Here is a 17829-nt window from a genome sequence, read left to right on the forward strand (position 1 = left end):
ATGTGTACCCGGGGGGTGAATTATAGGGGGCAAAGATTTTTTGGCAGGCCAAAAGGGGGGGGGGCATTTTTTAGCATGTCGAAATGGGGGGGGGGGGCAAGCAATTTTGGCACAGATATTTTGGGCACTGTTTCTATATTACGCCCTAAAAGGCGTAGGAAAACGTTACGAACACGTTCAAAGATCCAAAATTTCCAGTTCGCGGCGCTCGCATTATATGTTAAGACAATTTAAGGTTTTAAATTCGGGTTCCCCAAAATCTTGCATGTGTAAGGGGGGGAAAGATTTTTGGAACGTCAAAAGGGGGGCAAAGGTTTTTGGCACGTCGAAAGGGGGGGCAAAGGTTTTTAGCACGGCCAAAGGGGGGCAAGCAATTTTGGCAGACCATTTTGAGAATTCACCCCCGGGGTACACATAATTATTGCACCACCCCTCACACTACTGGTCGATCACGATAGTATTTCGGTTTTTAATACTTAGAAACTTTTCTGATGAGCGTTTTGATCTTGTTTGAGCGCTCTCTAGCTAGCTTTTGAATCATCAAGCTACGAGGGGGTCTAACCTTCATGTAATTATTCTGTGTAAGCTTCTCCAAACCTTAAACCTATTCATAACCTTAATCCTAACCCTAACTCTAAACATAATCCTAACACTAAACTAACCCTAACCAATAAATGACAGTGCCTGTATCCAACCTATAAGCCTCCGTTCATGATCAACCTGCCGAATTCGACTACCTCATTCAACCTGAGACCCCAGCCCGATTGGGTATCTGTATTAACGTGCCTATGACTGAAATCGAGATCGAGCAGTAATGAGCTTTGGATCCGCTCTAATAAAACACCTGCTTCCTCCACATTTAACATTATATCCTCTTGTAATAACTACAATTTTTTATTTGATGACCTATAATCACACAAATGAGGTGGCTGTTATGTTGCATTTTGATGTAGCAGTCTTGACCCTATTCATTGGATATTGATGGGTATATTTTGATACACCCTGTACTGTTGCAAAAGTTTTTGTTAACTTCGTTCCAGATCTTATTTTTCTTACAGCCAGAACATTAGTGTTCTTTCTCTCTTATTTTGTGGCAGAACACTTTTAGTTATTTTTACTTCAACTTATTTTGCAATGAGCGCTCATTCTGCAAAGCAACTGAAGCAAAATTAGCAAACGTAACAAAACGACTGGTGAGATTCCCTCATTTAAAAGATGAGGGTCACCACCAGAGATATTGGATAATGCGAAATATTGTAGGCGTACATGTTCACGTAAATGTCTTCATCTTATTTACATCATTTTGGATACCAGGATCGAACTTTGATTCGTTGACCTTCTAATTCACTGAATTAGCATTCTTTTGAATACCTCAATATTTAGTTTCACCTAATTAGCATACTTTTGGATATCACTTAAAATTAAATATTGATAGCTATTAATAGACCCCCTAAACCTGTATTCTCTTGACCCCCTAAACCTGTATTCTCTTATCATCGCATGATGACGGACAACAAGGAGGAGACCGTCCCTGGTAGCATAGTGCATGTAGCATGTAGTGTAGCATAGTATGTAGCATATAGCATGTAGTTTAGCATAGTGTGAGGGGACGACCGACTTGTGCGAATACGGGTAAACGTCCTGATCTACCTTCTAGTTGGCGGGGTTGTTAACTTTCTGACTAGTGCAGGAAGTTACGGACAGATCAGGGGGGCTAGGAGAGGACCGCTCATCCGCCTAGCTTACTTTTGAGCAAAACTGCATTACAATGAAGAGCCTTTACAGCACCAGGGTTAAAGCCCCTGCTATTAACCAGCCACTTCTACCAATGGATCTACAACATGTAGAACAGAATGACGCAGCAACCCTAAATCCAATTGAAGATTTGATGGTCTTCCCAAAGTTAAGACCAAAGCGGGACTAGCACCAAGTCGACCCCCAATTAGCCGGGCTGGTGTTGATAAACCATTGGGAACGGCGGCACTACTATCTGCCAAAGAAACTATAGGTATTGGAACATGGAATGTTCGAACTTTGTACCAGACTGGCAACTTTGAAATTCTATTGAACCAGATAGAGAAGTACAAATGGGAAATACTGGGAATCGCCGAAACTCACTGGATTGATTCTGGAGAATTCATTTCAAAAGGATTCAAAATTCTGTGCTCCGGAAACGACTCCATACATCGTGCCGGAGTTGCAATTCTACTTAACAAGAAGGCACAAAATGCCCTCTTAGGGTACAACCCAATTTCTGCAAGACTCTTATCAGCTAGATTCCAGACCCAAAATGGCGCCATGACTGTATTACAGGTTTATGCACCCAATACAGCCGACTCAGAAGAGATGGTAGAAGAATTCTACGACCTACTACAAACTACTATCAAATAAGACTCCAAAAAAATGACATCCTACTTGTTATGGGAGACCTAAACGCAAAAGTTGGATGTGATTGCACACAATGGGAGAACGTTATAGGAAACCATGGTTATGGGCAAAGGAACGACAGAGGAGAAAAGCTGCTCAACTTCTGTGCAGTAAACAACCTTTTATAACCAACACAATGTTCAAGCAAAAGAAGGACAGCCGACAGTGGACATGGGAGTCGCCAGACCAAAAGACCCACAACAAAATAGACTACATTATTATCAGCAACCGATGGAAGACCTCTGTAACCAATGCGAGGAGCTTCCCTAGCGCAGATGTAGGATCAGATCATCAACTCGTGATAACAAATCTACGCTTGAAATTCCATGCCAAAAAGAAACCAAATTACCCGAAACAATATGATATCTTCAGGCTAAAAAGCCCAGAACACAGGAAAAACTATGAGGTGGAAATAGGGGGTAGATTTGCCCCACTGCTGGAGCAACCAGACACAGATACTGAAACTATGTGGGAAGGAATCAAGACAGCATTCAATGAAACATCCAAAAAAGTCCTTGGCTACAAAAAAGGACACAAAGAAAAGCCATGGATTAGCGAGGAAGTCATCCAACTGGCAAACGAACGAAGTAGAGCAAAGCAAGAAAAAATAAAGGACCCAACCAAGAGAAGTAGATACAACTTCTTAAGTCGTGAAATAAAAAGAAAAGTCAAGGGATGCCGAGATCAGTGGCTCAAAGACCTTTGCAAAAAAGTTGACAATGCACATCAGGCAGCAAAGTCAAAAGAAGTGTACTCAACCATCAAGAAAATTACAAGAAAAGCCTCTATCAGAATGCAAACCGTCAAAAGTAAAGATGGACAGATTCTTACTGAATCAGAGGAAGTAAAGGATAGGTGGAAAGAAAGCTTTCAAGAACTATATAATAAAAAGAACCCAACAGATGAGGAGCTAACGCAAAGTGTTCCCCAGATGCCCAGCTGCAAGATAGAACCAGCCATCCTACGAGAGGAAATTGAAAGTGCTGTTAAAAAGATGTCAGATGGCAAAGCCCCGGATATGACAATATCACAGCTGAAGACTCAAAGCAGCTGGGAGCACAGGGATCGAAATCCTACATATGCTATGCACCAAAATATGGGACAGCGAAATCTTCCCAGATGACTGGGGGAGGGCTATCATCACACCAATTTACAAGAAGAAAGACAAGCTTGATTGCGGCAACTACCGAGGGATCAGCTTGCTTAGCCATGCATGCAAAGTAATTACACTTATTCTACAACGCCGAATCATGAAAAGAACTGAAGAAATTCTATCAGAGTCCCAAGCAGGATTTAGACCAGGACGTTCAACCATAGACCAACTCTTCACCCTCAGGCAAATAGTTGAGAAGCATCTTGAAATGAGGAAGGCCCTTTTCTGTTGCTACATCGACTTCGAAAAAGCCTTCGACTCAGTGTGGCAGTAAGTACATTGGAATGCACTTGGCTTCTTTGGTTTCCCAAACAAAATCACCTGTCTCCTGAAAGCTCTCTACAATAAATCTGCAAGTACTGTCAGAGTAAATGGGGAACTAACAGACTGGTTTACAACCCTGGTTGGAGTTCGCCAAGGATGTGTAATCTCACCCCAACTTTTTAACATACTACTGGAGATGACTATGTTGTATGCCCTGCACGATACCAACATAGGAGTAAACATCCAAGGACAAGTGGTGAACAACTTACGATTTGCAGACGACATTGCACTAATTGCTAACAGTGAAGAAGACCTCCAGACACTGGTTAGCCTCATTCATCAAAGCAGCTCAGCTTTTGGACTCAAAATAAATATCGCTAAAACAGAAGTCCAGGCCATATGCAAAGAAGACACCCATCTGAACATCACAATTGACAATACCCAGCTTCTGCAGGTAGAGGAGTTCACATACCTGGGAGGAAAGATCACCCAAAAAGGATCCTGCTCAGAAGATATTAAACTTCGAATAGGCAAAGCCCTAGGAGATGTGCAGAGACTACAGAGTATCTGGAGTGCTAAGGACATCCAAACCAACACCAAGATTGAGCTTTACAAGGTCCTTGTTTTGTCAATATTGCTATACGGAGCAGAAACCTGGACATTGAAAAGAGAGGATGAGAATCGACTGCTCACTTTCGAGATGATGTGCCTTAGGAAAATAATGGGAGTAACACGGAGAGACAGGATCAGAAACACCATCATCCGCAAAACCCTGGGTGTTGAATTTTCCATCTTGGACAGAATAACCCGGAAGAGACTGCATTATTTTGGCCACGTCCAGTGTATGCCTCTCTCTTTTTTTCCAAAGATGGCCTTTGAATGTCACATCCAGGGAGTCAGACCTAGAGGAAGACCGCCAAAGAGGTGGAGAGACTGCCTGCTAGCTGACTGCAAAAGAACCGACCTAAACTCCATAGTAAATGCCAGCCGTACAACAGATGACAGAACAGTTTGGCGGGACATTGTGATGCGGATGCCACCACTCAACCCCCAGTTGGAGTGAACGGCATAGGTCAAGGTAGGTCAATAGTACGTTGTTTACGTAGTGACGTCATTTTACGACGTTGGTTGTAAGGACTACTAATAACTAACTATTAAAGTACAATTAACTTAACTATTACCGGGTGGTACGTCATTGCACTTTATCTAGTATATAAGTTCTATTTATACTCCATGTATTGTAATGAATTTTCGCTCCCGAATATTTTTGCGACGTTCAATATTTTAAATACAACCATGATAACAAAGAAGTATCAGAGAGCCGTCGTATATTCCTCTTCATCTCTCTTCCCTCCCCCTCTTCCACTTTATTTTCTTCGATATACTCACTGCACGATATCCCAATAGTAGGACAAACATTAGAGGGGGGTGTGGAGAGCAGTGTAGCCAGGCCCTGATGGTTCTTTTGCGGACCAGCTGATGAGAATAGCCTAATATAAAGTACATGTAGTATATAGCCACACGAGTAGTTTATAGCCCGAAGAAGACTATTAAAAGAGGTTCAGGGCTACGATTTTAACTCTGTGCAAAATAAACTGTAGTCTAGTCTAGTCTAATCTAATCAAATTGAGGAAAACTGTGGCTTGACATAGCACTACATGACAACCGAAACCATTTTGATTAATGTTATTTTTAAAACAAAGTGGAACACATACAATAAAGGGGATAGCAAGGATCACAAAAAGGAAAATTTACCCTGTCTAAAGCGTAATACTATAAGGCAATAAATGCTCAAGGTCATCTTGTGGAAATGATTTTAAAATGTTTCAAATCCTTCCTCTTATCGTGTATGAACCAAATCGTTTTGCCCTGAAAGGTGCGCGCTGAAGTGTCATAATGACCCTCGCGATCCTAAGGAGCACACCGACATCGCCTGGCTAATAATTACTTGGTGCATCAGAGATACTAAAATCAATACCCGGGATCGATACACGTGAATGTGCTATGCACGAGTTTGTTATGAGCCGAAAATCTTTGGATACCGGGGTAGAAAATGATGAATATCTCCCGTAAATGATTTCGTCTAGAGAAACCAGATGTGGTTCCTTGTACTTGAATATATGTTTTGAATAGATATGATAGTCGTTAGCTAGCGTCTTGAGAAAGAAGCTTGCGTCTTGAACTCAAAAACTGACAATAATTCTGATTTTATACGTGCCGACTATATAGCGCATTGTATAGGCCAATCGTGGAGGTAGTCTAAAAGCAGATGACATGGCATACCATGGTCACTCACACACTAGCGAGGTCAGTCACCCATGGTCACCGGGCTATTGTCAGTATCCTTAGTCAGATGTCCTTCGGCCCATTATGCGACTCAAAACTATTAAACAAGTCGGAACAAAATGGCCATGCGTGGCGGTGGATTCAACCTACCATGGCGATTTCTGCCATGAAGATATCGGGGCGATGAGACTGTGAGGGTGGAGCACCGTAAAGTCTGCACATAGCGGTGAAGCCGCACCAACCTAGACTGCTGCCCTCAGTCGTCAACCGTCTGGATTGACGACTGAGAAAACCATACCGCGGAAACATGCCATGTTGCCTCAGGGGATCGACGCTAAGTCAGGTACCGCGTGAGCAAACTCACAAATAGCGCAAACAGCGCGAGCGTACACAAAAGAAACTTCGCGCGTAAGATAAGCGATGTCGCCAGGTATGTACGCTATGCCGGCGTCAGCTGAATTCGAGTACGCTTAGAGGGCACAGGTATGGAAAATTCCAATCTGTGTATTAATAATCTACAGATCTAAGGAGAAAACTATTATGGAAAAAAGTGATGGACTTTTGCAACCACTTTCTGGTTGCACTGAGACTGCGCAGTTGTGTCCAACTTGACCTTTTGACCGAGTTTGTTGTTTTTAGAGCGCGATCTGGTAAAAACGGTGCGGTACAGCGACGCGGTATACGGGTGCCGAGCCAGATGTTAAATTGGTGATCGTCATGCGTTCAATCAAGATTCAAGCTCTCGTGGACTCTTGCAGAATCATCAACGTCTTGAAGAACTCCATTTTTCAAAGTATGGTGACAGGTATTTTACGATTGCTGCGCCCAGAGAGTCTTCATCATCACTTCAGTAATGCTCCTATATACTGTAGGCCAACTGTCCAATTATGTTTCAAAAGTTGCTTTTGTCTAATACATCTCTCGTGATCATGTGAGCCGTTAGCCTACGAATGTTGGCATAGTGGATGACACGCCCAGTAGGTTGTTGTTTCTCCAAATTAGGTCTCAGTGAGTCAGTCGGTCTCCCGGACAGTTACCTGAACTTAGCTTATAAATCATGACATCGGAAATAATAGTTGTTTTTCTTCTGTTTCTATTTTACTGATACCATCTTTCTCTCAGAAAAGGATGTACTATTGCAGTGTCATAGCAGGGGAAAACCTTAGTATTCAATAAAGTGCAGGGTCATTTTCGACAAAATATTTTGCTTTATAATTAGTTAACTTGTTTCGCCTCGTTGTTAAAATTTGGGATTCGTAGCCCACTGCATCCGTTCAAATGCAATCTGGTCTCTCTATTTAAATACTCAGTCTATAGCGCACTGCCACTGAATCACATTCGATATTCAGTCTATATCGCATTGAATATACGGTATAACACTGTTGGTACAATGTTACATTAAGGTTGCTGTTGGTCAATGTTACATTAAGGTTATTTTTGTCGAAATTACCATCTCTTTTGATCAATGTTACATTAAGGTTACTGTTGGTTACTGGGGCCCAGTATCAACAAAAAAACATCAAGGCCGCAGGGCTGGCAGGCCCGAAGCCGGCGACTCCTATTTAACTACTAAACACTCTAAGTGGGACCCCGATATAAGGGCCCACAGGGCAAGAAAGCAAGTGTAACCTTAAGGGTGACGGGCTATCTCTACTGGGTGACAGACTGTCGATAATGAGAAAATGGGTTGTTTTGTTATCGACAGCCCGTTACCCATCGTCCCATTGAAATACACGTAAAAATACACGTAAGTAAATTCGTTTTTCTACCTTTTGTATCAAAGTTGAGAAAATGTCGTATAGATTTTCTTGAAGTATTAAGTCTAAAAATTTATCATTTTGTGACCAATCTAGTCGAACTTTTGAGCTACGGGCACCTGAACAGCGCCCTCACAAATTTCAGCCGACAATTGCGCCTCCTTACCAGTTCCGGCCTTGATATTATTCCGACAACCTGTCAATAATTTACAGTCGATTTGACCCTCCATATCTCAAAATGCTCAATGCTGACAGAGGTCCAGCCACTGTGGAAAGAACACGTCTGGCAGTCGAACTACAATACTACGCAAATAAGCCTGAAACATTGGCTTTTATGGGTTATCCTGGTTCCTAGTGTATTTTGCAAGAAACAGGCAAACGATTGCTTAGTGTTCGTCTCACAGCAACACAATCCGTCTCACGATAACACATCATAGCAAAAATAGCCAGCGAGTGACTCAGTGGTGGTGTAAGTGTCTGTGCACAAAAGTTACACTGAGTTCGAATTTGTTGTTTCTCAAGCAGACTTTGACCCTCAACATGGCCCCAAAAATGGCTCCAAGGGATCAAGAGGGAAATTAATTTATTCCAATAATGTCAAACTATTCGTCTGTTCGCTTACGACCTCAGTCTAAAAGAAAAAAAATGTCCAAGCTTGATTTGCTTGTTGTATATACAATGGCCAAAAGTCAAAGGTGCTCCATTGGTCGTAAAAATTGTGGACAATGTTCGTCTAGCTTAAAGGTTTCAGAAAAAAGAATAGTTTTTACTATCTGCAATGACTGGGCAGGATGTTCACAGCAAAGAGTTAATGGTCAGCAAGATTTAATAAGATTCAATGGATTTATTTTTATTGATCATATAATCTTCGGAATTTCGAAGATAGTGCAAACTGCTCTTTACCTGAATCTGTTGAATGAACTTGACGAACAACTTGCCTCCATCCTTACAAAAAGTCGAGCAACTTTAATTTTGAACCCATGTACAGCATGAAAATTAAGCTTATACCTGTTGAGCCTCGTAACTTGGTAATTATAGAACCTACGCACACAAATGTTACAATGTTGTGATCTTCAGGTCCAGGTGAATAATTTGATGTTTATGAGTGAATTTGGAGCATGTTTAATTTCCCCTTATGATCTCGCCTATCTGCTAATGTAAAAGGTTTGGTGGCTCTGAAAAGAGCCGTTCACTGAAGACTGCCCTTACCAAGAGAGAACAAGCAGACCTCGCCTATCTGCTAAATTAAAGGTATGGTGGTTATGGAAAGAGCCGTTCACTGAAGACTGTTCCTTGTCAACAGAAAACAAGCAGACCTCACCTATCTGCTGATGCAACTGCAGAGAGTTTGCAACAAAGTAGGTTGCGCCGTACCTCTTCGTGTGATTATTAAATAAATAGGCTGCCCCTTGCCTTTTAGGTCGGTGATCATCGACTGACGTCAGAAGATCAATTGACGAGTGGATGCGCGATGAGCGTATATATCACTTCATTGCGGACGTGGTGAGATTAGCGGCTTTGTGATTAATAAAAAAGAACCATTCGCATATTTACTAAGGAAAACCCGGGAAATGTTCCTCTTGAGAAACGCACAATCACTGTCATAAAGACTATAGTATTTTTGGCAGGGAAAACCCTACGCATTATAACATGGCTGAACGGAAAACTGAAAACACATTTTTGCTTCAAAGTCTGAGCATTTTAATGCACCAATTTAATACATTCAAATAAATTAAGTATAATTACAGGTTCAATAAATAACAATAAATGGAATGAATATTTACAACTTCTTATCTTACAAACGTTGATGTTCATGAAAGTTCATCTGTTGGTAAAATTGATGACTGAAGATTTATTGGAGATGAATAATACAATAGTACTTTGGTGTTGTTTATTAAAGTTTCTAACATCAGAGATCTAATATTCCTTTTTACGGTGTTTCACCATTTATAAATTATTAAGAGAAGATCACTCCTGTATTCCTTATTTCAAAATCAGCGTAAATCTCTCACATAATCCATGTTTATGGGAACATACGTCCAATGAATAAAGCCATAATACGGTCGTTGGTAGCTACACATGTCATCACAATGTCATCCGTATTCGTGAAATATTCCTGTGACGAAATCTCGATAACGTATTGTGGCAAAAGGTTGACCATTTCGGTTCGCGCCTTTATGTTTAACAAGGACGGAAACACCATTAAACAGTGGCGTAGCCAACTTAAGAGAGTGGGGCGGGCGTGAGCACAGGCCTGGTACGTACCGACAGTCGGTCCGTTGGTACCTTGCATCGAAGGCTGACTGTACATCTCGCCACATAGTAGGAAAATCTATGTTGATGGCATGATGTTTTGATTAAACGTAATCACATGAATGACTATTGATGAATCATTGTAAAATGTATCAAATCTCTGAAAAGTAAGCGTTTCCGTCGTCAAAATACCTTTATTTTGTCTGTTTAATTAAGTTTCTGTAACCGGTTAATTTTGATTAAGTATCGAAATTTTTTGTTTTTTGGCCGTCAGTACATCTAGCAATTTTTTGCCACCTGGTCTCAATCAGGTGACCACGTCACTGCCGTTAAAGTTGAAGTTGTAAGATTCCGTTGAGGCAATGGGCTATTACAATCGAAATACATTCACCCACTTAGAAGACATTACATTCATCTTCCACACAGGGAGTGTGAGTTTCAAATGGGCTCACCGCAATTAGTGATTCCATTTGAAAGTTAAACTCCCTGTATGGATGATTAAGGCTATGTCTTCTATAGGGGTGTATGGCTTTCAACTGGAATAGCACAATGGACGTCATGATGGAAGTGTTTGCATTATGTTTGATCTACCAATTTCATCTTCATGGTGGATCATATGTTAAATGCACCTCATGAGGAGTGAATGACAGTGTTAGAGACAATTCTATTTTAATAACAAACAAACATGTTTGTTTTAATATCTTGGCATTTTTAATGCACACTCATAAATACAGTATATTCAAATAAATTAAGTATAATTACAGATTCAATAAATAATATGGAATAAATATTTACAACATCGTATCTTACAAACGTTGATGTTCATGAAAGTTCATCTGTGTTGGTAAAATTGATGACTGAAGATTTATTGGAGATGAATACTACAATAGTAATTTGATGTTGTTATTCAAAGCCTCTAACATCTGAGATCTAATATTCCATTTTACGGGTGTTTCACCATTCATAAATTATTGAGAGAAGATCATTCCTGTATTCTTATTTCAAAATCAGCGTAAATCTCTCACATAATCTTGAAATAATTATTGGAATATACGTCCAGTGAATAAAGCCATAATACGGTCGTTGGTAGCTACACATGTCATCACATGTCATCCTTTTTCGTGGAATATTCCTGTGACGAACTCATGATAACGTATTGTGGCAAAAGGCTGACCATTTCGGTTCGCGCCTTTATGTTTAACAAGGACGGAAACACCATTAAACAGTAGCGTAGCCAAATTAAGAGGGTGGGCGGGCGTGAGTACAGACCCGGTACGTGCCGACAGTCGGTCCGTCGGTACGTTACATCGAAAGCCGTCGGTACATCTCACCACATGGCAGAAAAATAATTCTATGATGATGGCAAAATGTTTTGATAAAATGTAGTCACATGAATGACTCTTGATGTAAAACTGCCTGAAAATGCATTGTAAAATCTATCAAATCTCTGAAAAGTAAGCGTTTCCGACGTCAAAAAGCGGGGTTTTTTGTTGGTTTTTTTTTTCAATTAAGTTTCTGGATGCGATTGATTTCGTATCGAATTGTTTGGGTCGTCGGCACATTAGCAACTTTGTGATCCCCTGGTCTTGAAAAGCTAGCTACACCACTGATGTGAAAGTGAAGTTAGATATCCTTGAGACTATAGACGTCCAGAAGGAGGCTTTTGCGTCCATCAACCTCATCTTCATGGTGGTTGTCGTTCATGTTAGGATCTTGTATTTTATCAACTTTCTCCGTACATGCAGCAAATAAAGGCTCTATAGAAGGCCTGAAAATACGAAAGAAGGTATAAGGAAATGGTTAATATGTTAGATATGCCTACTTAACGAAACACTCTGTTTATACGAAGAAACACATGTGTAATAAACGTGCAATTACTGATGTATTTTGCTGTAGATGTGATTTTACGACAAAAACAAATGCAAGTGTCTTACCATACATTTTCCGGCACAGCATAGTAAAAATACTGCTTGTTAAACCCGTTGAATCCCGTTGACATGCACGTATATGCTCCCATATCTGTGTATTTATAAGAATATCATTGACTTTGATTAAGTACTGTGAATTAAAAGCTGTTAGCATGGTGTTGGACGGGTTGTCATTTTGATCTCAAAGGATATAGCAACTTATAATTCGTTTTCAATGGCGATCTCGCCACATACCTTCCAAATCACAAAAACAGCATCAAATTGTCGCCACATTTATGAAACATTTTGAATGTGTTAGTCGTGATACCTTATTTATATAGCTGTTTAGCTGCATCAATTTTGAACCTGTTTTGTCCCATTTGTCTTCTGGTACAGATTTTATTTACATAATAATAAAGATCTGCAAATCCAATAACCATGACAGCCGAGAACCGCGAAATACGGGTAACCGCCTAGTGGTTATAATTACCTTCAAAGTAGATCCAATCGCCTTCTTTGAGCTTTGGCAACCAGCAATCATCTGCGATGATATCTTCCTCTGGACATGTTTCTCCCATCACCATTGTAAGGTATTCATCCTCGTCTTCACTCACCTATCAAAATAAAATGAAAACGCGTAAAAGCATTGATTTATGAAACAGGAATGTTTTTGTTGGTTTGTCCATCGGTGGTACTATTCCCCCGGATTGGGCATGGTGGGGTTTGAAGTTATGGATACATTGGAAGGTCATAATTAGAAAATTATAATTCAAAGTGATATTGTCTACACTCAAAATAACATGCAATTTTGTCCTAAAGATGTTGGACACACACACGCTACGGTACAAAATTACAAAATGCCCATGATATCACTGGGTTAAATTGCATTGTTTTGAGGATATGTCAAATAATTTCTGCTCGGGACCTGGACATTCTGCTTCACCTTAATACTACCATGAACCGTGAAAAGTCAACTCTTTGAACACTACGGATAAGCTATGCAATCCGTTTGGTGCTACTGAATAATGCCATACATACCTTTCTTAGTGGTTGTGGTGGTGTCATAGGAAATCCAAATAAATTGCGTAAGAAAGATGTGAAGAGGCCGTCATTGACGAAATACATGTAGTCGTAATTCAAAGGTTTGTCGTGGCTTGGTAGACCCATCATTTCAGCAAAATGACCTATATAGTGAAACAAAGACATCAAGTACATTAATTAGAATAAGAATAAAGCGGCATAATTTATCACACTTCTGGATGGTTGCATCCCTCAAAGCGCGCACGTTACGTTACTGGCATTACGAAGGATGGTAATGATGAAATCAAAACTCCACCGGTGGTCGATCACCAGTTCCGGGGGGTTCTAAACAATGGAACGCGGTTCATCCACCGGTAACCGTCGGTCAACCGGCGGTCGAGTTTTGATTTCATCATTACATGATGCAGTCATGTCTACAGTAGAATTCATCTCGACCTTTGCAGGACTTGAACCCCATTAAAAGCTATTAAACCAAGATAACACTCATTGAAACAGCTCAACTGATTAAATCGGATCTTCTCTGGTTGTGCACATGTGTCTGTTTTAGTGTGCGATATCGCAATAAAGCTGGTATTATAGCTTCAGTTGGGTAACCGATTATAAAGGAAACGGAAGGAAACAAAGGTATGTGGACCTTTGTTCACGAAATGAGACAATGGCCTGCTTTTTGTTAACCAGCATTCTTGAAAATGAGCAACATAATGATTGTTGACTTAACACGGTTTGGAAATAATTTCTTCATATTTTTGGTGTTATCTGTCGTTTACATATCCTTCCTAAAACACAAAAGTGCGACCCTCTCCAAACACCTAAATTAGCTAAAAATTTAGGACATGTTACAAAACTATATTTTCTAGAATTTCATAGAATAGTTTAAATGTAGCTTGTACCGTTTTTTTGTGGCATCCTTCAGAACGGAGCGGTCCGTTACCAATATAGCTCAATATTTTCGGTCAAATCTCCATTCAATTAACACGGGGAGTTGGCTAGCTATGAGCTAGCTATGCTTTGCCCTCACTGATATTCTACGAAAGTGCGACCCCTTCTGAACATCTAACCTAGCTGTAATTTTAGGTCATGTTAGAGAAATATATTTGCTAGAAGTTCGGAGAATAGTTTAAATATTGGCCGGTTATTTTTCACACAGTGATGTTAACTAGGCAAATGCAATATACTTCTAACGTACGCTATTTGTAGAGGTCACGCGTCAATGGTGAGAGCACTGTGTATTGTGTATAGGAAAACGGACAGTAACTGCAGTATGAAGTGTTCATATTAAAAAGAGTGGGTATAAAGTGAGGGCGGGTTTGGGGCTGTGTGCGTATTTCATAATGACAGTTTTGATTTCTACTGAAATTAATTATTTATAAGACTTATGGCATTACACATTGTTTCTGCTGCAAATGGTAAAACTACTTTGATACGAGTTTTGCTCCATTCCCATAAATGATTGTTTTAAATTGATAATGAATAGGAAATATCCATTAATAGGTTATACTTACTAATGGACTCGCCTCTGCTAATCCGGTTTTGGATTGTGCTAGATTGACGATTAAAAACTGGAACTTTAGACTTTCGTTTCATCAGGGTAGCGCTTGAAAATCTTCTGTCGGATATAGTCTTCTGTCGTCCAACTTTGACACCGATGACATTGGTTACCACCGTTGCTGCGGATTCTACATAAAATCTGCCTGGTTCGGCGATGATGGTTACGTCAGATTCTGGCGGGAAAGAGGTATTTAATGCTTCTCTGACCGAATATGCAAACTGTGATAAGGGGTGAAATAAAAGTAGGATTAGAAAAAATTAATTTTGCATTGAACATTATTTTAATCACTTGTTGGGGCCATTGAAATTCGGCTTAATGTAAATTCAAATTGACTTTAAATGTAATCTGTGTTACTTAATAAAACGGATTCATTTTAAATGTAAACTTTCTTCAAATCAAATGAGAATAAACATTAGTGGCACTTACTTGATGAAATGGATAGGAAGACCGTTGAGACCCAGGAAAACCCCCGCCAATATCCAAGACATTCATGTGGAAGCCAAGTTCATTACCAACGTCAAACACTTTCCTTGCGAATTGGATTGCACTCTCAAATACCGTTGGGTTTTGGCTACCACTTCCAATGTGAAAACTGGAAATAGTAAAATAAACGAAATGCTGACCAATTAATATATAAAGTATATAATATATAAACAGAAAACTTGTTTATGTATAAAACAATATACAGTAGTAGACGAGATTAGACATATTCTCCCCATATGCCATATGAGTGACGCAGGGTTACATGAATACCCCTCACTGCACATTACGAGCAAATGTTCCGTGGAACCAGGGATGTGAGACTGGGTTCTTTTTTTTCAATTCTGTTTATATATAAGTTTCCTAAGGGGGAATTAACGTGGCGGATCTATCGTCACTTTACACTACTAAGGTCCCGGTTTCGAGTCCCGGTCGTTCGCAGATGTGTATTTGGTTTCCAGCTTTCCAGTCCATACTCGCTCGCGCTAACCTTGTCTCCCGTATTGGTTGTGATGAAATAAAGGTATTGGAAAATAAGGGAAATATCGTAAATGGTCTGAATAACCAATAGCGCCAATAAATCTAATCACCCAACCCTTACTTTCCTGTAAGTCAAATCAGTTTTGATCTAGTAAAAATAGGTTGTGTTTTTCTGATTGGATGTCATATACTTATTTGAAAATATCTAAGACATTCCATGCATTGGTTTAGTCTTATCCATTACGTCATGTTTAAAAATAACCTACTTTGCCAAGGTTTGCTTGTCTATCCTTGGGAAAGTGTGGTTAGTAAGTTGTATTGTTTCGGTGTGTCGAAACGTCACTTACAAGTTATAGTTTAACCCGGACCGGTAAAGTGCAAGACAGTTGCATTTTGCTGTAATCACAGGAAGTTTGAGGACATGGGAACATCCTGAATGTGTTTAGGTAAGGTATGATATAGGGTTTCCCACAGCTAGTATGTTGGTTTTAGGGGGTATTAGTTTTGAAATGACGATCGTGAGAATAATAATTTGCAAATCACTACCATGACTACACAAGCATTCAATTTATTACGTAAATGCTACATGTTAAAGATAAGAATTTTCGTAGCATCATAACCGGGCATCACAAAGTAAAATTGATGATTCCAAAATATATACACAATGACGCACCTTGATCAATATTGTGATGCTGTTTCGCATAGGGGTGTGGTACCGGGTATGTGGTTGTGTATATGTGAGGTGCTGGGGTGGGGTGTTGCTAGGGGGTGTATCGGGTCGGATCTGGGTGGGGTGCGTTTGAGGCTTGCCTATTCTCTCTTTAAAGGAAGTCTCCGGCAATCACAACATTATGGCATAAAAATAATTATCAAGCACGAATCACGTGGTTTGATTCAAAACAAACTCATAGTGACCATAAAAACGAATGAAAACATCCGTCTCTCACGTGATATTCAAGATTCCCGGGCGCCGAAATTGTCAAGTGTAATGACGTTCCCGTCTACAACGAAGGCTGATGACGACAATTGAGCGACAATTGAGCCATTACCATTACGTCATTGCACTTGGACAATTTCGGCGCGGGAATTTTGAATATCGCGTGTTGAGAGCCGATTGTTTTTATTAGTTTTTATGGTCAATATGAGTTTGTGTTAAATAAAACCATGTGATTCGTGCTTGATAATTATTTTTCTAACATATAAGGCATAATGTTATGATTGCCGGACACTCCCTTTAATACAACGTGCTGTTATCAGATTTAGAGCAACAATTTACTTACTGAACTCCAGCCACATTCAATCCATGTTCTCTAGCGACTTGCAGAATGTGTTTGACGTTCTTGTGGTGGCAGCCATATTTAAAGCCAAATGGACTCTGAGCTGTTTGGTCAAATATGCTCAACCTCAGTAGTAACCTTCAGTGAGTAAAAAAAAAAGATAAAAAATCTTGTTGTTAAAATATTGAAAAAAAAAACACCACATATTGAAAATGGTAAAAAGCGTCTTCTGCACTTACAAATGTTGTTAAAGGTGTATGACCCAAATTATTAAATGTTAAATAAAAAACGTACAGGGCAACAAAATGAGTCAATCAATATTGTTTGTTTGTTTGTTTGTTTGTTTGTTTGTTTACGCAGATTGGTCAGTGAGGGACACATGCTATATAATCCATGGAAAATCCATGGACCGTTCCAAGCTTGAGTTCCATTAACTCATTTTGATAAACATGTTCCTTTTTATTTTATTATTGAGTTTTTGTTGTTTTTTATTTGCAGTGTATGAGCCACAGTGATACATTTGCTTCAAGAATCCAAACCACCGGAGCATTGGAACTCAAATTTGAAATAAGAATGTTTGGGTCATGGGCCTCAATGAGAAGGTAAAAGCATGTGCTTCACTCGGAACACCCACCTTTAAGTTATTATAGTTTATATTATGAAGCTTTTTTTCAGACATTGTTAAAAGTTGTAGCTACCATATCACGTGACTTACCTGGCTTTAGGGAATACATCTTTAATCTTCAACAGTTCTGCCTCATCATCAAAGGTCATAAGGTCAACATTATGTTTACAAGCATATTTAATATATGATCTTTGTTTCCGGGTATGAGAATATACGATGCGCGAGGGTGAGACGCCCAGACTAAGGACTCGTTCAATTTCTTCCTGTGGTATAGAAAAAAATCAACCTCATTTAACCAACCCATATCCTTAGTACTTCCATAAAAAAAAT

The 17829-nt window shown here is 39.8% G+C and overlaps 1 protein-coding gene across 1 annotated transcript in view; it reads right to left on the bottom strand.

Moving 5' to 3' along the window:
* The window catches only part of LOC140159487 (uncharacterized), a 52322-nt gene that overhangs the window by 20962 nt on the left and 13531 nt on the right, over positions 1-17829 (bottom strand). The window contains exons 4-11 of the mRNA XM_072182976.1: positions 17590-17762; positions 16878-17012; positions 15064-15229; positions 14591-14855; positions 13086-13231; positions 12538-12661; positions 12075-12159; positions 11767-11908 (exon numbers count right to left, since the gene is read on the bottom strand). Coding sequence (XP_072039077.1) covers positions 11767-11908; positions 12075-12159; positions 12538-12661; positions 13086-13231; positions 14591-14855; positions 15064-15229; positions 16878-17012; positions 17590-17762 — 1236 coding nt within the window. The remainder of the gene's footprint in view (positions 1-11766; positions 11909-12074; positions 12160-12537; positions 12662-13085; positions 13232-14590; positions 14856-15063; positions 15230-16877; positions 17013-17589; positions 17763-17829) is intronic.

The sequence above is a fragment of the Amphiura filiformis genome, chromosome 8, assembly GCF_039555335.1.
Source record: "Amphiura filiformis chromosome 8, Afil_fr2py, whole genome shotgun sequence".
Taxonomy (NCBI): Eukaryota; Metazoa; Echinodermata; class Ophiuroidea; order Amphilepidida; family Amphiuridae; genus Amphiura; species Amphiura filiformis.